The sequence below is a fragment of the Coregonus lavaretus genome, assembly GCF_964263955.1.
Source record: "Coregonus lavaretus genome assembly, chromosome: 29".
NCBI lineage: Eukaryota > Metazoa > Chordata > Actinopteri > Salmoniformes > Salmonidae > Coregonus > Coregonus lavaretus.
Window position 1 is genome coordinate 9,421,084 of NC_140016.1, and position 26,147 is coordinate 9,447,230.

General features: G+C 43.2%; 1 protein-coding gene across 4 annotated transcripts; it reads left to right on the forward strand.

Annotated features, from left to right (window-relative positions):
* Positions 1 to 25,558, forward strand: LOC311104648 (N-terminal kinase-like protein). Of its 4 annotated transcripts, none has more exons than XM_084146502.1 (18): positions 1 to 194; positions 997 to 1,137; positions 1,459 to 1,581; positions 2,131 to 2,351; positions 2,509 to 2,599; positions 2,760 to 2,915; positions 3,062 to 3,220; positions 3,627 to 3,734; positions 3,854 to 3,967; positions 4,130 to 4,285; positions 15,368 to 15,556; positions 19,173 to 19,248; positions 22,323 to 22,532; positions 22,707 to 22,852; positions 23,012 to 23,107; positions 23,516 to 23,821; positions 24,018 to 24,093; positions 24,263 to 25,558. In XM_084146502.1, exons 1-18 carry the CDS (start codon positions 87 to 89, stop codon positions 24,385 to 24,387), a joined length of 2,601 nt encoding a protein of 866 aa, XP_084002628.1. In that variant the 5' UTR covers positions 1 to 86; the 3' UTR covers positions 24,388 to 25,558. The 4 variants fall into 4 exon arrangements, with proteins under 4 accessions (XP_084002628.1, XP_084002630.1, XP_084002629.1 ...); XM_084146504.1 differs by having other exon boundaries at positions 34 to 194; positions 23,012 to 23,098; XM_084146503.1 differs by having other exon boundaries at positions 34 to 194; positions 23,012 to 23,098; positions 24,260 to 25,557.
* The last annotated feature ends 589 nt before the right edge of the window (positions 25,559 to 26,147 follow it).

The window sequence follows — 26,147 nt, forward strand, 5'->3', positions numbered from 1 at the left end:
AGGGAAGGATCTGATCTATCCCGAGTAGCCAGCTTGCTAGCAGGCTGCGGTTCGCCATAGCTAGTTGTTTGCTTGATGTAGGAGAGATGTGGTCCTTTTTCGCTCGGGATCCAGTCAAAGACTTTAATTATGACATTTTACCGGACACTCAAGAAACGTCCGGAATATGGACGCTGCATCGGGGCAAGCGAAAGGTAAATACAATAGTTGGGGCATAAATATATTTGACAGATGTCTTGTTAGCTGATACAAGTTCAAGGCAGGACGCCATTCTTATTTTTGGGATGAAATGGATGTTTAATTGCCATAAGATTATCACGATGTATGACTATATATATATATATATATATATATATATATATAGCGTTGTGAGGATATGTATCGCCTAGTTAAAACAGCACGGTTAGCGAACGTTACTACTAGGCTAGTATAGCTAGCTAGCTAACTATATTTTGTTTATGCTGGGCCACGTATTCTCGCCACGTCAATCTCTGCTACAGTAACTAGTTAGCTAGCTAGCCACTGTTGTCACCTAACGAGCTAGCAACGTCAGCTACTTACATGCTCATGCGAAATGTATTTCGACAAACTGTCATGTCATTCTTGTTTTGACTGTTAACTAACTAACAGTAGCTAGATGCTAACGTTATCCGGCTAATTTGTCATCAAAGGTTCCGCTTAACATTGTTTGTTCCTTTTCCTTATTGTTCAATGCCATGCAGATGCAATGGTGGAACCTTTGATGACGTACGTGTGTAGGTGTCGTTCTGTGTTTCACCTGAAATAGGTAGCTAGTTGACTGAGACAAATTGTATGGTGACATGACAGCAACCCTTATTGCAAGGAACAGGGTTGAACAACACCACTCCTGTGAGTGTGATTGAGGTCTCTGGCCTCACCAGGGAGACTGTAACTTCAGCTCTCCTAAATCTCAATAACATCTCTCCTCTTACCAATGACGAAACATGACATTGTCACATTATGACATCTCCTTAGACGGGTGGGGAACCAGTATCGGTGTTTGTGTACGAGGTGTCTTCGGGGACAGAGGAACAGACCCAGCTAGCCAAGGCAGCGTTCAAACGCATGAAGACCCTCCGACATCCCAACATCCTGGCCTATGTAGATGGATTGGAGGTCTGTGTATTTCACCCCAAATGCAAATAGCATAACATCAGAATTTAGTTGATATTTAAAAGGCAAACAGTATTGCATAACACTCATTCTGTCACCATTTTCTCAGTCTTCTGTATTTGTTTTTCTTGTAATTGTTTTTCATGCAGAGTGTGGTGAGTATCAGTTAGTTCCCCTGTCTACCAGTTCTAGAGAGAAACAGGAGCTAGTGTGCTAGTCGTTAGTGTACTCCCTGTATAATAGAACCATACTTAAAAGACTAATGCACATTTTAACCAAGTCATCATGAATGCATTAATGTTGTCCCTTTCTGGTGCGTTGCAGACAGAGAAGAGCCTGTACCTGGTCACAGAACAGGTCACCCCCCTGGCAGCCCACCTGAAGGCCCAGTCAGAGAGGGGGGGCTCTGGGGAGCTAGAGGTGTCCTGGGGCCTGCATCAGACCGTGGTCAGTAGACTGGAGGGAGATGGGTGCTCTAATTTCCTCATGTGTTTCTGTATGTTGAGTGCTGCTTGTCCTTTAACAATCCTCTTCCACCTCTACTCCATTATCCTCCTTTCTCTCTATCAATCTCTTACTCAATGGAAAGATGACTTTCCATCTTCTCTGAGAAGGCCCTTATATATTAATCACATAGCACTGAATGTTCTCTAAACACCAGCCCAAAAGGCTCATATGAAGTCACAACATCAGCTGCTACAGAATCAAACAGGTTCACAGATATATTATCAGTGTGTCCCCGGCCCAGAATGGCGTCAAACTTTAACCATAGCATTCAACACTGGCAGACATTTGATACTGGCAGTTTAACAGGTCAAAGGTAGGAACAGCAGTACTCAGTTACAACAGATGATTGTAGACTAACTTTCCTCAAAGGAATGCATCTGTCTGCGTCTTCCCACACATCATGTTTATTACATATCAATCTATATCAAATCAAATACAGGCAAATAATTAATCAAATCATCTCTCACACACTCTATTTCCCCTTTGTAGAAAGCCCTTAGTTTCCTGGTGAATGACTGCCACCTCCTCCACAACAACCTGGGTATCTGGGCTGTGTTTGTGGACCGGGCTGGAGAATGGAAGCTTGGCGGTCTGGACCACATGACCCCTGAGAACGGGGACGCCTCCACATCACTACCCTCCGCCAAAGCTGTTCACCCTGACATGGACAAATACGACCCCCCTGAATCACCAAACAGTGGAGAGAAATGGTAAGGCAGACCGAGAATGAGTTAAGAATGAAAAAGACTGATTTCATGGCAAATTGTATTCCTGGTATCTCGCATACAAAGTTTTTAGTTCAATGCTTGATGTAATCTGAAGATACTTCATATTTGTATTGTCTGAATCCATCTCTCTGTCCTCCAGGGCTGGGGATGTGTGGCGGCTGGGCTGTCTAATCTGGGAAGTGTTCAATGGTCCACTGCCCCGAGCCTCCTCCCTACGCTCCCTCGGAAAGGTACCCTACACCCCACCGTTTACCTTCTAACATTTTACCAGAGCATCACACATTTTAAGGAAATCCTAAAGTGATTCTAATGTACTCCTGTCAAAAAGATCAAAGGTCATGAATTAATTGGAAGTGATGTGAAAACATATTATGGTTTGTTGTCCCTCAGATCCCTAAAGCATTGGTGCCTCACTACTGTGAGCTGGTAGGGGCCAACGCCAGGGCCCGGCCTAACCCAGCCCGCTTCCTCCAGAACTGCAGAGCTCCCGGAGGATTCCTTAGCAACAGCTTCGTGGAGAGCAACCTTTTCCTAGAGGAGATCCAGGTGCGATTCCTGACCCCCGTCCCCGCTATAGAAAAAGTTTGACACAATAGAGATGACACAGCTCTCATTGAAATGTGTTGACTTACCGATAAAATGTTTTATTTAGTGAAGTGTGAAATCTATCTTATCTATTCTATCTGATCCAGATCAAAGACCCAGCAGAGAAGCAGCAGTTCTTTCATGACCTGAGTGAGAACCTGGACTCATTCCCAGAGGACTTCTGTAAGCACAAGGTGCTGCCACAGCTACTCACCGCCTTTGAGTTTGGCAACGCCGGGGCTGTCGTCCTCACACCTCTGTTTAAGGTATGTGTGCTGTGGAGGCAGAGAGGAGGGATTCAGATAGGAGAATGGCTCACTGGCCTGGCATTGAATTGCTCCTCTCTTTTATGCAGAAGTGGGAAAACTATGTCATATCTATGTAAAGCATAATCATTAGAAGGGGTTTAGGTTAAAGGCATTTCTTCAGGGGAAACATGCTTTTGGCAACTAATCATCAATCAAATGTATTTTAGAAAGCCCTTTTTACATCAGCAGTTGTCACACCAGATACCCATCCAACCAGGCAGGATATAACCCCACCCACTTTTCCACAGCACAGCCCCCACACCACCAAAGGGATATCAACAGACCACTAACCCACCTCACGATCCCGAGAGGGCAGAAGATCATTCCTTCTTCCATGTCTCCTCTTTCTTTCTGTCTCTGTCAGGTGGGGAAGTTCCTGTCTGCGGAGGAGTACCAGCAGAAGATAATTCCTGTCATTGTGAAGATGTTCTCCTCTACAGACCGGGCCATGAGGATACGACTGCTTCAACAGGTACAGTGTACCACACATCAGAGTACAGAGACGGCCATTACGACAGAATGAGTGTTTGCTGCAGAACCCTTGTTTTATTCCTCTTTCAAACCCCTTTCTCATCCCTCTATTTCCTTCAGATGGAACAGTTTATTCAGTATCTAAACGATGCGGCGGTAAACTCGCAGATCTTCCCTCATGTCGTTCACGGTTTCACAGACACAAACCCAGCCATCAGAGAACAGACTGTCAAGGTATAACTGGCTCACCCAGTCTGTCAGACTGTGATTAACATACACTCACAAGACCAGATGGCTTCACTCACTCCTTCGTTCAAGTGTAACTGAAAGTGTTCCTTCCCTGTAGTTAATGGTGTTCCCAAAGGTCTGTTCTTGTTCTTTTCCTCCCTCTCCCAGTCCATGCTGCTGCTGGCCCCTAAGCTGAATGAGAGTAATCTGAATCAGGAGCTGATGAGGCACTTTGCACGGCTGCAGGCGAGAGACGAGCAGGGACCAATCCGCTGCAACACCACCGTGTGCCTGGGAAAGATCGCCCCCTACCTCAACGCTGGGGTAACTTGCACCTGCCTCCTGCTCTCTCTCTCTCTCTCTACCGGTCTCCCTGTTCCTCTCTCTCTCCCCCTCTCTCTCTGCCTTTCTCCCCCTCTCTCTCTGCCTTTCTCCCCCTCTCTCTCTGCCTTTCTCCCCCTCTCTCTCTGCCTTTTTCCCCCTCTATCTCTGCCTCTCGCTCTCGCTCTCTAGCTTTCTCTCGCTCTCTCTCGCTCTCTAGCTTTCTCTCTCTCTCTCTCTCGCTCTCTAGCTTTCTCTCGCTCTCTAGCTTTCTCTCGCTCCCTAGCTTTCTCTCTCTCTCTAGCTTTCTCTCTCTCTCTCTCGCTCTCTCGCTCTCTCGCTCTCTCGCTTTCTCTCGCTCTCTCGCTCTCTCGCTCTCTCGCTTTCTCTCGCTCTCTCGCTCTCTAGCTTTCTCTCTCTCTCTCGCTCTCTAGCTTTCTCTCTCTCTCTAGCTTTCTCTCTCTCTCTCGCTCTCTAGCTTTCTCGCTCTCTAGCTTTCTCTCTCTCGCTCTCTAGCTTTCTCGCTCTCTCGCTCTCTAGCTTTCTCTCTCTCTCTCGCTCTCTAGCTTTCTCTCTCTCTCTCTCTCTCTCGCTCTCTAGCTTTCTCTCTCTCTCTCTCGCTCTCTAGCTTTCTCTCTCTCTCTCTCTCTCTCTCGCTCTCTAGCTTTCTCTCTCTCGCTCTCTAGCTTTCTCTCTCTCTCGCTCTCTCTTTCTTTCTTTTAATTCATTGCCAAAGCAAGTGAAATAGATGATGAACAGTAAACATTACACTCACAAAAGTTTCAAAGGAATAGAGACATAGTGTTATAAAGATGTGCAAATAGTTAAAGTACAAAAGGGAAAATAAATATGGGTTATATTTACAATTTACAATCAGTGTTTATCAAAATTAGATTTGTTTTCGAATTCTTTTTGTGTCTGTGTAATCTGAGGGAAATATGTGTCACTAATATGGTCATACATTTGGCAGGAGGTTAGGAAGTGCAGCTCAGTTTCCACCTCATTTTGTGGGCAGTGTGCACATAGCCTGTCTTCTCTTGAGAGCCAGGTATGCCTACGGCGGCCTTTCTCAATAGCAAGGCTATGCTCACTGAGTCTGGACATAGTCAAAGCTTTCCTTTATTTTGGGTCAGTCACAGTGGTCAGGTATTCTGCCACTGTGTACTCTCTGTTTAGGGCCGAATAGCATTCCAGTTTGCTGTGCTTTTTGGTAAATTCTTTCTAATATGTCAAGTAATTATCTTTTAGTTTTCTTATGATTTGGTTGGGTCTAATTGTGTTGCTGTCCTGGGACTCTGTGGGGTCTTTGTATTTGTGAACAGAGCCCCAGGACCAGCTTGCTTAGGGGACTCTTCTCTGTTACGTTACAGCCTTGGATTAAATTATTTATTTTTCTCATCAATCTACATACAATACCTCATAATGACAGTGAAAACAGGTTTTTAGAACATTTTGCAAATTTATATATTTAAAAAAACAGAAATACCTTTATTTGCATAAGTATTCAGACCCCTTGAATTGAGACTTGAAATTGAGCTCAGGTGCATCCTGTTTCCATTGATCATCCTTGATGTTTCTACAACTTGATTGGAGTCCACCTGTGATAAATTCAATTGATTGGACATGATTTGGAAAGTCACACACCTGTCTATATAAGGTCTCACAGTTGACTGCATGTCAGTCACATAAGTTAGACGCATGAGTTTCGACTTTGTTATGATGAGTTTCTGGTATTGAGAAGTTCAGGATGTAAGAGAGCAGTTGACACGGATGGAAGTTTGATTTACGTTTATTTCAGTACTGGATCACATAATAAGACGAACGTGCTCTGCCTCTTATCATATGACTGACTTCCTTACCACATCTTTCAACTTATATAATGCCCTTCCTACTTCCTACCTACTTTTATCGTACCCAGTTGCTAACTATTACTAACTGCCACTCACTTCCTACATATCATTCCTCTCCTTGGTGTCGGGTGGCACCCTAGCCAGGCCATTCCATCACGCACCAATCCTAAAATTAGTAACAGTGGCCCCCCAATCTATCTTGCCACACTGACCTTCTAGTACTCACTCGTGACCGACATAACACATGGCTTGTCCTTGTTCTCTGTCCACATACAGCTTATGATTTCTCCATACATTAATGAATCTTGTATCACAAATCATCATAACAATTCCTATTTTTCTTTCTATTTGTTGTTGCAAAGAGAATTCCATTAATATAACATTAATTGAACCAAACAAACCAAACATACAAATGAATTCCTAACATCCTGACATCATTCCACAAAATACATTGATTCATGACCTCTACAATGGAATAAGATGATATAGATGAAGAATGAATACTCCTAATACCTTCCTGTATGTCTCTAATATTTCCCATAGCTTTACTTAAATTCCAATACCTTACTAATCCTGATGTCAAGCATGTACAACATGATTCTCCCCCTATAATTGCATACATTCCCCCTTATCTACTATAATTGCATCCAATGCTATGCGATTATCAATTGCAAATTGTCTAATGAGTTCCATCTTAGAACCAATAGCTTGAAAGGCTCCCTCACGACGCCAGGACAGCGGAGTCACTCACCACCTTCCGGAGACACTTGAAACCCCACCTCTTTAAGGAATACCTGGGATAGGATAAAGTAATCCTTCTACCCACCTCAAAATAAAAAAAATAAACATATATTGTAAAGTGGTTGTCCCACTGGCTGTCATAAGGTGAATGCACCAATTTGTAAGTCGCTCTGGATAAGAGCGTCTGCTAAATGACGTAAATGTAAATGAAAACCCATGACTGTTAATAGGTACAATATTCAACACTGTTCAACCCCTAATATGCCTGATGAGAGACACAGTATAACACTCCGTTTTCAGCCCCTGTTAAATGAGTACACCCCTGAACTAGTTAGGATTGAGATATTCAACCACAATATCTATATGACAGTTATCTCAATTGTACAATCAATATCCTTCATGCTGTAAATAGTTAGTTACTAATATATACTAATGATTTACTTAAATCCCTCAGTCATCTTATATTATAACCAAAACCAAATTTAGAATGACAATTCTTATTGATTCACTTGGTCCTTATCAATCAAAATTAAAACCCTCAACTTTATCACCCATTTCAACTGTCAGAATGTACACTTATATTACAGTATAAATATCCATAATTATATTATGACCTTCCTCATCCTGATAATAAATACAGATCATCCTCTCAATGCATTCTTAATACTATTAATTTAGCAGTGTATATACCTCCTATTCACATTAGCTAATTTAGATAAATCCAAATGTATTATCAACACAGCTAAGTAACCCCTTCTTTTTCCCGGCACTTAAATCTTCAGGCGTCTCTTCATTATGTTCTTCAGACATCTTCATATTTCAAAATGAATTGCCCATGACAATGTCCCAACTTCAATGTCTCATCCAAGTCACCACCTACCCTACAACCTCCTTTGTCTTGCCCATTTGCCAACCATTATACCAACAACATTACAAATGTTGTATTTGAACATACATTTCTCCATTCTCACTCAATGGTGGACTCCTTTCCCACTCTCTTGATATAAAAACATGATAAAATCCGTTGATAGCTTCAATTGTCTGTTTTACCCCGGTTGCCTGTAGAAGTTGTGCTTTACAAAAACGTCTTCAACGCCTCTGATGTTCATCTTCAGCCGGTACAGAGGTTGTTTCTTTTTAAGGTTCACACCATTCTAGGCCAAATTATCCCTGCTATGCATCAAGACACCATCTGTATTTACCTCACTAGAAGACAGAACATAACAGTTCATTTCATTTCTAATCCAAGAAACCATATAAGCATTGACTATATTACAAATTATTATGTTATACCAATTATTCTTAATACCAATTTCTAATATACTTCCCAATTTCTGTTCACATCACTCTGTGTAGTGTGTCCTTCTTTCAGCGTACCAATAGGGAAGTAGAGAGAGACTGCTCTCCACCTAGATTCTGTTCCGCTCTTACTTTATGTAATCCTTTACTGCCACATAGTCTCCATGGTGCATACAATGTCCAGATTCTCCTGTTAGGCTGGGCAGAGTTGCCTTCGCCCTTTGAAAAAAATCTTCAGAACATTGTTAGGTGAGGCACAGTATGCTACTTTATCCTGTCTTCATAACAGTCAGTAGCAACTTTGTTTTAGTTATCCATATTATCAATATCCAATCCATGCACTGACATTACGTCACCTCAATCGTTTAATCTATCAAACCCTTAGGTAACTCCAAAAAATGACTACCACGAAATCGTCTCACTATTCCTGTTAAATAAGTTAGTATTTCTATTTGAACCAAACCACGCTACAAGACTTCCTTTCTACATCACCAAACCAAATACTTTTTTCGTCTCTGTCTAAGCAACACATACCAACAGTTGAATGACACTCATAAACCCAGATTTGTTTACTCTATGCCATTGCCCCAATGCTATTGAAATGACACAGACATCCCACAAATAGCGCAATGACAATGGTTTGTCATCTTAACCTCTTATACACAATGAAGCACCTTCACGTCACCATCCTAGCTCCACAATAATAATTAGTTAAATGGAAACCCTACATTGGCTTTGTACAATATTACAACTTACGTCTATAAATTCCACTCCGTATGGGCAGTTAATTACTTAAATGTTATCACTACCAAAGGATCTAACAACGGTACAACTTAGAAAACCCATATTAATTACTCCCCCACCCATGACGTACGTCTACGTTTGGGTGAGCAAGTTAATACATATATAACGTTAGAAACTTCTAGGTACTCACATCAAAGAATCCCTTCGTGGTGTTTTTAACCAATTCTTAATAGACACAAATCACTTCTACAAACACTCCCAGCGGAACCAAAAAGAACAGACTGTAGTTTCAAGGACACTGACCTTCTAGTACTCACATGACCGACATAACACATGGCTTGTCCTTGTTCTTTGTCCACATACAGCTTATGATTTCTCCATACATCGTTCTATATTGTGGTAGGCGGTTTTAGCAACAGCTGTGCTGGACTGTGGTCGACATGGTTGATAGTTGTGATGGTATGGGTGGGGGAGATTAAAGTCAGGGACCAGGATGGTCTGTTGGGAAAAGTAAAGGGAAAAAAGAATGGCCCTGCTATTGAGAAGAGGGTGAAGGTAGTGAAAAACAAAAGTAATGATGTGTCGGAGTGGAAAGTTGTAATCGTGTTTGATGCGACCACGGGGTATCATCTACACCCTATTCGATTAACCAATGCCATTAAGAAAGAGATAGGGGAATTCACATTAGCCTGGTTCATTGGTAATGGTAGACTGTTAATATTCTGTGCTGACTATGTTCAGCAAGGGAACATTCTGAAAATGAAAACTCTCAATGGGAAGAAAATCATGTCCCTGGAGCTTTGGCTAAGCTGAGGGGGGTCATTTCTGGGGTTCCACTACAGTTGAAGTCGGAAGTTTACATACACTTAGGTTGGAGTCATTAAAACTCGTTTTTCAACCACTCCACAAATTTCTTTTTAACAAACTATAGTTTTGTCAAGTTGGTTAGGACAAGTAGAGGACATCTACTTTGTGCATGACACAAGTAATTTTTCCAACAATTGTTTACAGACAGATTATTTCACTTATAATTCACTGTATCACAATTCCAGTGGGTCAGAAGTTGACATACACTAAGTTGACTGTGCCTTTAAACAGCTAGCACAATTCCAGAAAATGATGTCATGGCTTTAGAAGCTTCTGATAGGCTAATTGACATCATTTGAGTCAATTGGAGGTGTACCTGTGGATGTATTTCAAGGCCTACCTTCAAACTCAGTGCCTCTTTGCTTGACATCATGGGAAAATCAAAAGAAATCAGCCAAGACCTCAGAAAAAATATTGTAGACCTCCACAAGTCTGGTTCATCCTTGGGAACAATTTCCAAACGCCTGAAGGTACCATGTTCATCTGTACAAACAATAGTACGCAAGTATAAACACCATGGGACCACGCTGCCATCATACCGCTCAGGAAGGAGACGCGTTCTGTCTCCTAGAGATGAACGTACTTTGGTGCGAAAAGTGCAAATCAATCCCAGAACAACAGCAAAGGACCTTGTGAAGATGCTGGAGGAAACAGGTACAAAAGTATCTATATCCACAGTAAAACGAGTCCTATATCGACATAACCTGAAAGGCCGCTCAGCAACGAAGAAGCCACTGTTCCAAAACCGCCATAAAAAAGCCAGACTACGGTTTGCAACTGCACATGGGGACAAAGATCGTACTTTTTGGAGAAATGTCCTCTGGTCTGATGAAACAAAAATAGAACTGTTTGGCCATAATGACCATCGTTATGATTGGAGGAAAAAGGGGGTTCTTGCAAGCCGAAGAACACCATCCCAACCGTGAAACACGGGGGTGACAGCATCATGCTGTGGGGTTGCTTTGCTGCAGGAGGGACTGGTGCACTTCACAAAATAGATGGCATCATGAGGAAGGAAAATGATGTGGATATATTGAAGCAACATCTCAAGACATCAGTCAGAAAGTTAAAGCTTGGTCGCAAATGGGTCTTCCAAATGGACAATGACCCCAAGCATACTTCCAAAGTTGTGGCAAAATGGCTTAAGGACAACAAAGTCAAGGTATTGGAGTGGCCATCACAAAACACTGACCTCAATCCTATAGAAAATTGGCGGGCAGAACTGAAAAAGCGTGCGCAAACAAGGAGGCCTACAAACCTGACTGTTACACCAGCTCTGTCAGGAGGAATGGGCCAAAATTCACCCAACTTACTGTGGGAAGCTTGTGGAAGGCTACCTGAAACGTTTGACCCAAGTTAAACAATTTAAAGGCAATGCTACCAAATACTAATTGAGTGTATGTAAACTTCTGACCCACTGGGAATGTGATGAAAGAAATAAAAGCTGAAATAAATCATTCTCTCTACTATTATTCTGACATTTCACATTCTTAAAATAAAGTGGTGATCCTAACTGACCTAAGACAGGGAATGTTTACTAGGATTAAATGTCAGGAATTGTGAAAAACTGAGTTTAAATGTATTTGGCTAAGGTGTATGTAAACTTCCGACTTCAACTGTATGTCCATAGATGATACAAAAGAAATGTAGAGGGGGGCATAGTGGTTGAAGCCAAAAGGCTGTTCTGTAAGAAAGAGGGGCAGAGAAGTGAAAGCCTGTCAGTATTATTCATGTTTGAGAAGGCTGTACCTAAGAAAGTACAGATGGGCTTCCTGGCTGTTAGAGTTTGTCCCACCTCCATTAAGGTGTTTTAAATGCCAAAGAATGGGACATGTAGGGCTCTGTGCAAAGGAAAGAAAAGATGTGCCAAGTGTGGAGGGGAACATGATTATGGTGAATGTGGGAACAATGCCAAGGTTTAATGTTGTAATTGTGGGGGGATCTCAGTGCAGCATTTGGTGGATGCCAGGTGCAGAAAGAGAGAGAGGCCCAAAGATGGCCTCCTGATCCCAGGCTGTGTCAAAGTCAGTTGTGACCAGGAGACCCATGAAGCGGCGCACAATTGGCCCAGCGTCGTCCGGGTTAGGGGAGGGTTTGGCACGCTGGGATTTCCTTGTCCCATCGCACTCTAGCGACTCATTGTGGAGGGCTGGGCGCCTGCAAGCTGACTTCGGTAGCCAATTGGACGGTGTTTCCTCCGACACATTGGTGCGGCTGGCTTCTGGGTTAAGCGAGCAGTGTGTCAAGAAGCAGTGCGGCTTGGCAGGGACGTGTTTCGGAGGACGCATGGCTCTCGACCTTCGCCTCTCCCGAGTCCGTAGGGGAGTTGCAGCGATGGGACAAGACTGTAACTACCAACTGGATATAAAGAAAAAATTGTGCAAGTAAAAAAAAAAAAGAGGCCCAAAGATCTCTTATGCAGATTGGTGGAACTATTAGGTAGAATGATGGAGATAATAGGGTTACTCCTGGAATAAGTAGACCTACTGTAGGAAATGTTGCTTCTGTTGGTCCAGACATGGATACGAGACCTGTTCAGAAATCTTGCTCTCACAAATGTGTCATTTCAAAGGACACCTTAATAGTTAATCAGATTGACTTCATAGTTTTCATTGGAAAGGTTATCAACCAGACTGCATTTGTGGAAAGAAGAACTGCCAAGTTGAAGATCATTGTGGAAGCGGCAACAGAGTTTTTAGGAGTAACAGATGTTACTGTCACCATGATTGTTGATACAGTCCCTTCGGAAAGTATTCAGACCCCTTGACTTTTTCCACATTTTGTTACGTTACAGCCTTATTCTAAAATGGATTAAATGAAAATAATTCCTCAGCAATCTCCACACAATACCCCATAATGACAAAGCGAAAACAGGTTTTTAGAAATGTATGCTAATTTTTTACAAATAAAAAAACAGATACCTAATTTACATAAGTATTCAGACCCTTTGCTGTTTGCTATGAGACTCGAAATTGAGATCAGGTGCATCCTGTTTCCACTGATCATCCTTGAGCTGTTTCTACAACTTGATTGGAGTCCACCTGTGGTAAATTTCAATTGATTGGACATGATTTGGTAAGGCACACACCTGTCTATATAAGTTCCCACAGTTGACAGTGCAAAAACCAAGCCATGAGGTCGAAGGAATTATCTGTAGAGCTCCGAGGCAGGATTGTGTCGATGCACAGATCTGGGGAAGGGTACCAAAACATTTATGCAGCATTGAAGGTCCCCAAGAACACAGTGGCCTCCATCATTCTGAAATGGAAAAAGTTTGGAACCACCAAGATGCTTCCTAGAGCTGGCCGCCCAGCCAAACTGAGAAATCGAAGGAGAAGGGCCTTGGTCAGGGAGGTGACCAAGAACCCGATGGTCACTCTGACAGAGCTCCAGAGTTCCTCTGTGGAGATGGGAGAACCTTCCAGATTGGTAAAAGCCAATTTGACATTTGCTCAGTACATTGTTTTCACTGAGGAAATGTACGAGTTTGCTGTTAATGAAAATGCAGAGGATTTTCCCAAGGTTGCTGTTGAAGCATATCCCACAGTAGTTATTGGAGTCAAATTTGTCTCCACTTTTGTGGATTGGGGTTATCAGTCCTTTGTTCCAAATATTGGGGAAGATGCCAGAGCTAAGGATGATGTTAAAGAGTTTAAGTATAGCCAATTGGAATTTGTGGTCTGTATATTTTATCATTTAATTTAGGATACCATCAACAACACAGGCCTTTTTGGGTTGGAGGGTTTGTATTTTGTCCTGTAGTTCATTCAATGTAATTGGAGAATCCAGTGGGTTCTGGTAGTCTTTAATAGCTGATTCTAAGATTTGTATTTGCTCATGTATATGTTTTTCCTGTTTGTTCTTTGTTATAGAGCCAAAAAGATTTGAGAAGTGGTTTATCAATACATCTCTGTTTTGGATAGATAACTCTTAGTGTTGTTGTTTGTTTAGTGTGTTCCAATTTTCCCAGAAGTGGTTAGATTCTATGGATTCTTCAATTACATTGAGCTTATTTCTGACGTCCTGTTACTTCTTTTTCCATATTGTACTTCTGTATTGTTTTAGTGATTCACAATAGTGAAGGCGTAGACTCAGGTTTTCTGGGTTTTTGGTTGGATAGGTTACTTAATTTCTTTCTTTAGGTTTTTGCATTCTTCATCAAACCATTTGTCATTGTTTTTAATTTTCTTAGGTTGTCTGCTTGAATTTGTTTAGATTTGATAGGGAAGCTGAAAGGTCAAATATACTGTTTAGGCTTTCTACTGACAAGTTTACACCTTCACTATTACAGTGAAATGTTTTATAAAAGGGAATGAATTTGTTGTTGCCCAATAGTTTTTTGGTAGGTTTCTACACTACTTTCCTTACATCTATAGCATTTCTTAGTATTGTGCTGTTCCTTTGGTTTTGATGCCGCATGATTGCGTGTTGCTTTGTTCAAGTAGACTGTGATTTTGCTATGATCTGATAGTGGTGTCAGTGGGCTGACTGTGAGGTCAGTGATAATGTAATCTACTGTACTACTGCCAAGGGATAAGCAAACCGTAGGAGTCCCCTCGAAGCCTACCATTGACTATGTACAGCCCCAGTGTGCGACAGAGCTGCAGGAGTTGTGACCCATTTTTGTTAGTTGTTTTGTCATAGTTGTGTCTAGGGAGGCATATTTTGGAGGGAATGCGGTCACCTCCAGGTAGGTGTTTGTCGCGCTGTGTGCTGAGGGTGTTCGGTTCTTATCCAGTTCTGGCATTTAGGTTGCCGTAGACTAGTACATGTCACTGGGCCTGGAAATGGTTGATCTCCCCCTGTAGGATGGAGAAGCTGTCATCGTTAAAGTTTGGGGATTCTGTTGGAGGGGATATAGGTAGCACACGTGAGGAAATTTTTTCTGTTGAGATACTCTCCTTATTCATTTCTAGCCAGATGTAAAATGTTCCTGTTTTGACTAATTTAATAGAGTTGGAAAGGTCTGCTCTATACTAAATTAGCATACCCCCTGAGTCTCTTCCCTGTTTCACACCTGGTAGTTTGGTGGGTGGGACTACCAGTTCTCTGCAACCTAGAGGGCAATTAGTGGGTCCGTCTCCTCTATACATTACATTTTAGTCATTCAGCAGACGCTCTTATCCAGAGCGACTTACAGTTAGTGAGTGCATACATTTTTCATACTGGCCCCCCGTGGGAATCGAACCCACAATCCTGGTGTTGCAAGTGCCATGCTCTACCAACTGAGCTACAGGAGGCCTATACCATGCTTCTTGTAGGAAGACAATGTCTGTATTTCCAATTTCTTTGATGAAGTCTGGGTTCTTGCTCTTTAGGCCAAAGGCAGATGACCTCAGGCCTTGTATATTCCAGGATGAGATAGTAAAAGCTTTGTTCCATAGTGTCTAGTGTTGTTTTCGTGTGGTTTAGACTCGAACCATTACAGTAGGAGTGAGCAGAGCATGTTGAGCATCTCTTTCTATCCTGTCTTTTTCTCTCTCTCTCTTTCTCTCTCTCTCTCTCTCTTCCCCGTCTCCCCCTTTTTCTCCCTCTCCCTCTCCCTCTCTCCATCTCTTTCATCTCCCTCTCCTTTCCTCCACAGACGCGGCAGCGAGTGTTGATCTCAGCGTTCTCTCGGGCCACTAAGGACCCGTTTCCCGCCTCTCGGGCGGCCGGAGTTTTGGGCTTTGCAGCGACGCACAACTACTACAGTGTGATGGAGAGCGCAGCACGGGTACTACCAACGCTCTGTACCCTCACTGTTGACCCTGACAAGAACGTTAGAGATCAGGTGAGAAGCACTACAAACATTTTACATTACATTTTAGTCATTTAGCAGATGCTCTTATCCAGAGCGACTTACAGTTAGTGAGTGCATACATTTGTATTTATTTTTTATACTGGCCCCCCGTGGGAAACAAACCCACAACCCTGGCGTTGCAAACGCCATGCTCTACCAACTGAGCTACACAGGGCCATTCCATATGTGTTATTTCATAGCCCCGACGTCATCACTATCATTCTACAATGCAGAAAATAGCAAAAACAAAGAAAAACCCCGGAATGAGTAGGTGTGCCCAAACCCCCGACCGGTACCACATCTTTACCCCTGCTACCTACATGTACATATCTACCTCAACGTACCTTGAGTATTTCTCTCCGTTAATACAGGCGTAATAAAGTTCACCAATTTTGTGAGAAAAAAAGTATATTTTATTATTATTTCTATATTAGTTATTTATTTATCGGGGGGGCTGCAGCCACCCTACTTCCCATGGCTATGCCTTTGGACAAAGGGCTCTAGACTGAATTAGTGCACTACTATACTATGTGGGAGAGAGTGGCTGTGTTCCGATTCTCTACCCTTCTGCAGAAGTGTACACTCGTTCACTCCCCCTCATGCATTTAAAAGCATTGGAGGGGTGTAAGCATGGCTTGAGTGAGTTTCCACCATATTCCTTACAGAGCTAGTATGTCTAGTCTGTGTAAGATCTAAACCATGATCTGGTCAGTCTGTCTGTCCGTCTGGTCCGGGGTCTGGCTGCTGTTGTCTGGTGGTCAGGACTGCAGACTGGAGAGCAGCCACCTCCGCTGACAACTCTACCACCTGTTTGAATGAGGCCTGGGCCTGTTTCAGGGTCTGAGGCACTAGGATTCCAAACCACTTCAGTGGGTCCTGCTGGGGGGTGGGTTCAGGTTTGGAGAAGGGAGCCTTACACAAACACCTTAGACATTGAAATAACTGCACTAGTACATTTAGCTTACATTCTGTTTAGAATCATTTAGTTTAGAAACACTCCATCTGCATGTGAAAATCTATTTTTACTTACTCTCTCATTTCACATTGCAACATTCCATCTGTAAGCAGGTTCCATCCAACCTTTTTGTGCGTGTAAAGTATAAAGAATGCCACGACGGGCCTGATGGAAACAGCTAATTTGGCAGTGAACTTTCCAAATATCGACAAAACAAAATACGCTAGACAAGGTGGGATCTTTTTGTGTCTGTAAAATGTATTATGTGAGAAATGGCGGTGGCAACGCTTTTATGCGCAAATGTTGATATACAGTGGGGAGAACAAGTATTTGATACACTGCCGATTTTGCAGGTTTTCCTACTTACAAAGCATGTAGATGTCTGTAATTTTTTATCATAGGTACACTTCAACTGTGAGAGGTGGAATCTAAAACAAAAATCCAGAAAATCACATCGTATGATTTTTAAGTAATTAATTTGCAATGTATTGCATGACATAAGTATTTGATACATCAGAAAAGCATAACTTAATATTTGGTACAGAAACCTTTGTTTGCAATTACAGAGATCATACGTTTCCTGTAGGTCTTGACCAGGTTTGCACACAGTGCAGCAGGGACTTTGGCCCACTCCTCCATACAGACCTTCTCCAGATCCTTCAGGTTTCGGGGCTCTCGCTGGGCAATAGGGACTTTCAGCTCCCTCCAAAGATTTTCTATTGGGTTCAGGTCTGGAGACTGGCTAGGCCACTCCAGGACCTTGAGATGCTTCTTACGGAGCCACTCCTTAGTTGCCCTGGCTGTGTGTTTTGGGTTGTTGTCATGCTGGAAGACCCAGCCACGACCCATCTTCAATGCTCTTACTGAGGGAAGGAGGTTGTTGGCCAAGATGTCGCGATACATGGCCCCATCCATCCTCCCCTCAATACGGTGCAGTCGTCCTGTCCCCTTTGCAGAAAAGCATCCCCAAAGAATGATGTTTCCACCTCCATGCTTCACGGTTGGGATGGTGTTCTTGGGGTTGTACTCATCCTTCTTCTTCCTCCAAACACGGCGAGTGGAGTTTAGACCAAAAAGCTCAATTTTTGTCTCGTCAGACCACATGACCTTCTCCCATTCCTCCTCTGGATCATCCAGAGGGTCATTGGCAAACTTCAGACAGGCCTGGACATGCGCTGGTTTGAGCAGGGGGACCTTGCGTGCGCTGCAGGATTTTAATCCATGACGGCGTAGTGTGTTACTAATGGTTTTCTTTGAGACTGTGGTCCCAGCTCTCTTCAGGTCATTGACCAGGTCCTGCTGTGTAGTTCTGGGCTGATCCCGCACCTTCCTCATGATCATTGATGCCCCACAAGGTGAGATCTTGCATGGAGCCCCAGACTGAGGGTGATTGACCGTCATCTTGAACTTCTTCCATTTTCTAAAAGTTGCCGTCTCACCAAGCTGCTTGCCTATTGTCCTGTAGCCCATCCCAGCCTTGTGCAGGTCTACAATGTTATCCCTGATGTCCTTACACAGCTCTCTGGTCTTGGCCATTGTGGAGAGGTTGGAGTCTGTTTGATTGAGTGTGTGGACAGGTGTCTTTTATACAGGTAACGAGTTCAAACAGGTGCAGTTAATACCGGTAATGAGTGGAGAACAGGAGGGCTTCTTAAAGAAAAACTAACAGGTCTGTGAGAGCTGGAATTCTTAATGGTTGGTAGGTGATCAAATACTTATGTCATGCAATAAAATGCAAATTAATTACTTAAAAATCATACAATGTGATTTTCTGGATTTTTGTTGTAGATTCCGTCTCTCACAGTTGAAGTGTACCTATGATAAAAAGTACAGACCTCTACATGCTTTGTAAGTAGGAAAACCTGCAAAATCGTCAGTGTATCAAATACTTGTTCTCCCCACTGTAATAACCAACATATCGAAGTAAACTTGGAGTCACGAGATGACATGTTTTGTGGTCCTCCCACTATGCAGTTTGTTAGGCTAAAGGTTGAATCCGTTATGATGAACTTCACAGGGTGAGCTTGATGCTCCTTTCCAATAAATATTGAGTGTCTTATTCTGGTGACTTGTTCGATACTTGGCTGCCATTTGACAAATTAAAAATAATCTTGTTCTTTTGTCCATAATAATCTCATAATATAGGCTATACCTGCACTGTATCTGCGAGCTGTTCGCTAGAGCACACATGCCAACACCAGAGTGGGTACATTAGCTATATAGCACAACATTTATGGTGATGAAACCATCAGTAGAGTTGAAAATGTGATGGAAATCCATTTACATTTTAGTCATTTAGCAGACGCTCTTATCCAGAGCGACTTACAGTTAGTGAGTGCATACATTTTCATACTGGCCCCCCGTGGGAAATGAACCCACAACCCTGGCGTTGCAAGCGCTATGCTCTACCAACTGAGCTACATTTAACTTGTATTTTGTATTCGTACATGGGAATTAAATGCAAAAGTTATTTTTATGTGCACTACGTCATCACACAGACTTTTGTCCACAACAAGTAATTTGATGGAACACATCTCTGGTGGGGAAATGCATATAATTTATTTAATGAAGATTTTAGAATATTCGCATGAAAATCTGTTGCTAATTGGATGGAAACCTAGCTTGTGAAACACGTTTTTTTCTGTCCCTCAGGCATTTAAAGCCATAAAGAGTTTCCTGACGAAGCTGGAGACTGTTTCTGAAGATCCAACCAAGCTGGCTGACATAGGTCTGTACACAGTCGCAAACCTCCAGGTCGCCAAAGACAACAAGGCCTCAAGCACTGATCTCACATTAAAGGGATAGTACTGGTTTTTGGCAATTAAGTCCTTTATCTTCTTCCCCAGAGTCAGATGAACTCGTGGATAAATTTTTTTGGAAGTTTGAGGTAGTTTTGTGAGCCAATGCTAACTAGCGTTAGCGCTAGCTGTACCGGAAGACTTCCAGTCATTGCGCTATGCTCGGTATCATTTGCTCGCGAAACTACACTATATACACTACCGGTCAAAAGTTTTAGAACACCTACAAATTCAAGGGGTTTTCTTTATTTTTTTACTATTTTCTACATTGTAGAATAATAGTGAAGACATCAAAACTATGAAATAACACATATGGAATCATGTAGTAAACAAAAGTGTTAAAGAAATCAAAATATATTTTATATTTGAGAGTCTTCAAATAGCCACCCTTTGCCTTGATGACAGCTTTGCACACTCTTGGCATTCTCTCAACCAGCTTCACCTGGAATGCTTTTCCAACAGTCTTGAAGGAGTTCCCACATATGCTGAGCACTTCTTGGCTGCTTTTCCTTCACTGTGCGGCCCGATTCATCCCAAACCATCTCAATTTGGTTGAAGTCGGGGGATTGTGGAGGCCAGGTCATCTGATGCAGCACTCCATCACTCTCCTTCTTGGTAAAATAGCCCTTACACAGCCTGGAGGTGTGTTGGGTCATTGTCCTGTTGAAAAACAAATGATAGTCCCACTAAGCCCAAACCACATGGGATGGCGTGGTAGCCATGCTGGTTAAGTGTGCCTTGAATTCTAAATAAATCACAGACAGTGTCACCAGCAAAGCACCCCCACACCATAACACCTCCTCCTCAGTGCTTTACGGTGGTAAATACACATGCGGAGATCATCTGTTCACCCACACCGTGTCTCACAAAGACACGGCGGTTGCAACCAAAAATCTCAAATTTGGACTCCAGACCAAAGGACACATTTCCACCGGTCTAATGTCCATTGCTCATGTTTCTTGGCCCAAGCAAGTCTCTTCTTCTTATTGGTGTCCTTTAGTAGTGGTTTCTTTGCAGCAATTCGAGCATGAAGGCCTGATTCACACGGTCTCCTCTAAACAGTTGATGTTGAGTTGTCGGTTACTTGAACTCTGTGAAGCATTTATTTGGGCTGCAATTTCTGAGGCTGGTAACTCTAATGAACTTATCCTTTGCAGCAGAGGTGACTCTGGGTCTTCCATTCCTGTGGCGGTCCTCATGAGAGCCAGTTTCATCATAGCGCTTGATGGTTTTTACGACTGCACTTGAAGAAACTTTCAAAGTTTTGACTGACCTTCATGTCTTAAAGTAATGATGGACTGTCATTTCTCTTTGCTTATTTGAGCTATTCTTGCCATAATATGGACTTGGTCTTTTACCAAATAGGGCTATCTTCTGTATACCCCCCTACCTTGTCACAACACAACTAATTGGCTCAAACGCATTAAGAAGGAAAGAAATTCCACAAATCAACTTTTAAGAAGGCCCACCTGTTAATTGAAATGCATTCCAGGTGACTACCTCATGAAGCTGGTTGAGAGAATGCCAAGGGTGTGCAAAGCTGTCATCAAGGCATAGGGTGGCTATTTGAAGAATCTCAAATATAAAATATATTTTAATTTGTTAAACATTTTTTGGTTACTACATGATTCCATATGTGTTATTTCATAGTTTTGATGTCTTCACTATTATTCTACAATGTAGAAAATTGTAAAAATAAAGAAAACCCCTTGAATTTGTAGGTGTTCTAAAACTTTTGACCGGTAGTGTATATACAAAAGTATGTGGACACCCCTACAAATTCGTGGATTCGGCTATTTCAGCCACACCTGTTGCTGACAGGTGTATAAAATTGAGCACACCGCCATGCAATCTCCATAGACAAACATTGGCGGTAGAATGGCCATACTGAAGAGCTCAGCGACTTTCAACATGGCACCGTCATAGGATGCCACCTTTCCAACAAGTCAGTTCGTAAAGTTTCTGCCCTGCTAGACCTGCCCCGGTCAACTGTAAGTGCTGTTATTGTGAAGTGGAAACGTCTAGGAGCAACAATGGCTCAGCCGCGAAGTGGTAACCCACACAAGCTCATAGAACGGGATTGCCGAGTGCTGAAGCGCGTAGCGCTTAAAATCGTCTGCCCTCGGTTGCAACACTCACTACCGAGTTCCAAACTGCCTCAGGAAGCAACGTCAGCACTAGAACTGTTAGTTGGGCGCTTCATGAAATGGGTTTCAATGGCCGAGCAGCCGCAAACTCGCACACAAGCCTAAGATCACCATGCGCAATGCCAAGCGTCGGCTGGAGTGGTGTAAAGCTCGGACTCTGGAGCAGTCCGACGAACGAATCTGGGTTTGGCTGATGCCAGGAGAACGCTACCTTGTGTCAGTTGTAAAGTTTGGTGGAGGAGGAATAATGGTCTGGGGCTGTTTTTCCTGGTTCGGGCTAGGCCCCTTAGTTCCAGTGAAGGGAAATCTTGACTCTACAGCATACTACATTCTAGACGATTCTCTGCTTCCAACTTTGTGGCAAAAGTTTAGGGAAGGTCCTTTCCTGTTTTAGCATGACAATGCCCCCGTGCACAAAGCGAGGTCCATACAGAAATGGTTTGTCGAGATCGGTGTGGAAGAAATTGACTGGCCTGCACAGAGCCCTGACCTCAACCCCATTGCACACCTTTGGGATGAATTGGAAAGCCGACTGAGCCAGGCCTAATTGCCCAACATCAGTGCCCGACCTCACTAATGCTCTTGTGGCTGAATGGAAGCAGGTCCCCGCAGCAATGTTCCAACATCTAGTGGAAAGCCTTCCCAGAAGAGTGGAGGCTGTTATAGCAGGGGGGACCAACTCCCTATTAATGCCCATGATTTTGGAATGAGATGTTCGACGAGCAGGTGTCCACACACTTTTGGTCATGTAGTGTACCTGTAACTTCCTTCATTGCCAAAATCCCAAACTATCCCTTATAAGGAATCTGATTACAGCCTTTGAGTCTCTAATATTACTTATCTCACTCTCACCCTAGAAAAGGATGTGATGTCATCAGCCCAGCCGGCTGGGGCAGCGGCCAGTTGGGCAGGCTGGGCAGTGACGGGGGTGTCCTCTCTGACCTCCAAGCTCATCCGGACCGGCCCGGGGGCAGAGGGGGGCGGCCTGGCCGAGAACACCCCTGCTGCTGGTGGTGGTACTGCCTCTCCTTGCGCCGGGAGCCCTGTGACAGATGGAGTACCTGGGGGTAAGGAACTAACTTATGAGCAGGATCACTCAGATCTTAGATATGTTTCTTTTTTGGTTAGGGTGGCATCCCCCATAGAAGCATAGGAAGAGCCGGCAAAGCTGGATCCATCCGCTATTTACATCCACCTTTCACCTCACCATTCTCTCCTCCCTCCATCTCTCCTTCCTCCAGGCGCTGAAGTTAAACCACCGCCGGGCTCCATGACTCTACCCATTGCTTCTGGCCTTGCTACCCAATCAGACTCTCCTAAGGTGACAGAGAAGGACGAGGAGCCAACTGGAGACCGGTGGGATGACGAGGACTGGGGAAGTTTGGAGGTAATTCACATGGATTGGATTTGTGGTGCAATTTGACAGTTGGGACCGTGGGACATCAACTGTCACAGAACATGGGAAACAGTGATGTTTGTATTGGAGAGGCATGTTCTATTTGATCAGTTAACTCATTCAACTACTCTTGCTCTCTCCCCCCCACAGGACCCAGAGAAGGTACAGGCAGCAGACCCAGATGACTGGAACTCCTCTGATTGGTCAGGAATGTCGTCAGTCAAAAAGAAGGCCAGTGTAAGAGGAGTACGTATCTGGTTTTCTCCAGACCTGAGGCTTATTCATGGAGGCAGAATGTTTGAATAGAGTCAAAGATAATGGCACATTGCATAGTCACGCTAGTTCTGTAAAGTAACTAACACTCGCACTTATCTTTTCTTACTAGCTCTGACTTTGCGGATTATATATTTTGAGGAAAAATTGACTTACTATGACTGAGATATGTGGTTCTCACCTAGCTATTTTAAGATTAATGTGGTAACTGTATTCTCTCTGGATAAGAGCGTCTGCTAAATGACTAATATGTAAATACATTCCTGTCTGCAATTTCCTGAAAGTTCCAACCTACTGAATAAGGGTTCATGATTTAAAACCGTGTGAGTGCTGAAACTTCATGGGGAATATTCATTCATTGCTGTCTCCATCTCCATCCAGGTGGGTCTAGCAACTTCTGAGGCAGTGAAAAAGCAGAGCTCTGATTGGAGCAGCTCGGGCTGGGACGCCGACGACAGCTGGTCCAATGAGAAGGAGGCTGACGGCCAGGGTCAGAGTTCACCGGGAGAGGAGGGGTGGGGCAATGACTGGGAGGAGGAGGGAACGACTGCTCCAGCCACTAAGAGTGCTGCTCTGCCGGAGGGGGTTCGGTTAGCCAGCGAGTATGACTGGGACAGTAAGGGGGCCACGCAGACTGACTTCCTTGCCAACGTGTCTCAGAGAGCAACGCCCACCCCCACTGCTACGGTGAGGAAAGGAGGGGGGGGCTTTATAAATAAAAGTTTGACAGGAGTAGGCTTTGTGTTTTGAAGAACTGACAAGCAGGTTTGTCAAAGTGGAGGTAAAAGTTAGGTGTTGATGCTAAGTGGGGAACAGTTGAGGTGGAAATGGGAGGACGTCACGATACAATACATGTTTTAATGTGTTTTCTGGTTCATGCTAGGCGGGTGATGGGAGTGCAGAGCCTGCTGTAGACTGGGGAGCCGAGGAGAGCTGGGAGTCTGTGGACGGAAGTCAAGGTGAGTCTCAACCTGCTCTAACATCTATCTCAACTCCATTATCTCTCTCAATGATCTGAAACCAGGGAGTCCTTTAATAATAATATAATATGAGATGCTATTCATGTTGTAAGCCCCAAGCCAAGCCCCAAGCCAATCCATAACAGCTGTCTCTCTGTTTCCTAAGCAGGCCTCAGCAAGGCAGAGCTGGCCAAGAAGAAACGTGAGGAGAGGAGGAAAGAACTGGAGGCCAAACGGGCAGAACGCAAAGCAGCTAAGGGTCCTCTCAAACTGGGCGCTCGGAAACTGGACTGACTGGAAGGAAGAGGAGGGCTGGCGGAAGACAGGAATCAAAGCAGACAGAGTGCTATGATGACTTTTCCCTGACTCCCGCAGAGAGGGTGGAATGTATGGAAGGTTCAACATTCCATAATCAAAAAAAGAAGAGGATGGAAGACGAGACACTGTGAACTTGACGACTGTGCAAGCTGCTCATTGGCTGAGAGGGGAGCAGAGTGCCAGAGGCTGAGGCATGTCTCATCCAGACTATTACCGGCTTTAAACATTACATTCACATTACAACGTAAATATTGTTTTTATATAAAAACAAAGATGTAAAGAAATGTACATAGGTGGTGCATTTGTCTGAATGTTTTTTTTTCCTTTTTTATTATATTGATATATAGTGTGTATATGCTGAATGTTTACTTCACATATACGCATAAATAGTTATGAAGGTTTTAGATAAGCTGTCAGTCACACTGCAGAAATAAGACTGATAGTCTGCATGCATGGGTCTGTATATGTGACTGACCTACCAAACGGCATATGGTACCTCCCTGTTGGGTGATGCTGGGACACGGTCAGCAGGGATAGAAATATGTTATGGAGAACAAACATTCCTCTCTCACATGCCAGGTCTATTCATGATATTTCTATCTTCAACGTTCCACAACGTTTGCCTACTGAATGTGTCCCTGGTCTCTGTTGATTAACGATACCTCACTGTACGCAGATGAATAATATACACCTGGCTACATCCCCTCGGTGCCAATCAGTTATTATTAGTGGTGGTGGGTTGACTGACTTGAAGCTTTCATATTCAGCATGGACGGTGTTATGCAATCTTACCTATAGATTCTTCCTGTATATTAATGGAGTCACTTAGCTATTTAAAATGAAATCATAAAAGTTCAAGATAATTCTGCTCATCAACTATCTTGTTATATTGGTACTGTTGGGTGGGTCAAGGGAAAGAGAAGGTTCTGTTTGTGCCTTTATTTGATGGCAGCACTGTTTACTGGGGTTAGGTGGTCAGATGGGCTGTGTTCTGTGATTTTGAAATATGTTGTGGGTGGCGAGGGAGGGATGTCCGTATGGGAGAGGAACAGACAGTGAAATCAGATGCATTGTTTTATAGAGAAGGAATATTGTGTACTATGAACAATTCCCAAAATAAAACCATGAAAATAAAGTGTGTTATGTGAAAGGGTGTGCACTGTTTTACTAATATATTCAGAACAAGTTCTACTTCTGTCAACCTTCAAATCCACTGGAAAATTCCTTGTGGGATTACAGAGGTGTTTGTTTTGTTTACTAAGACAAGTTTAATTTAATCAGACCCCAAACCTATTAGAGACCAAACAATGTTTATTAAACATTTACCAACTTAAAGCAAAGAGCAAATCAAGACCAAATCGACTAATCTAAAATGCTAATAAAGTTCCATTTATTAATTATAAATATATTTAATGAACTTAACTAATGTGCAAACTCAAGTTTTTATGGATCAAACACCGGTTAAGATTAAATATTTTCAATCCAACATTTAGAATATTTAAACGTATGAAATTGCTAGTATACTCAGTTTTTGTTCATAACACTGTTAGTCATAACAAAGCGATATAAGGTGCATGAAATGTATTCAGTGGCGACTTTAGCATGTAAATCTTGGTGGGGGGAAATATTTTAGATGCATGCCAGCAAAGCCACAACACTAAACAATACATGAATTGCACTATAACGGTGACAACCGGTGCCCACAAACTGTTAGGGCCTACATAAAGCTGTCCCAA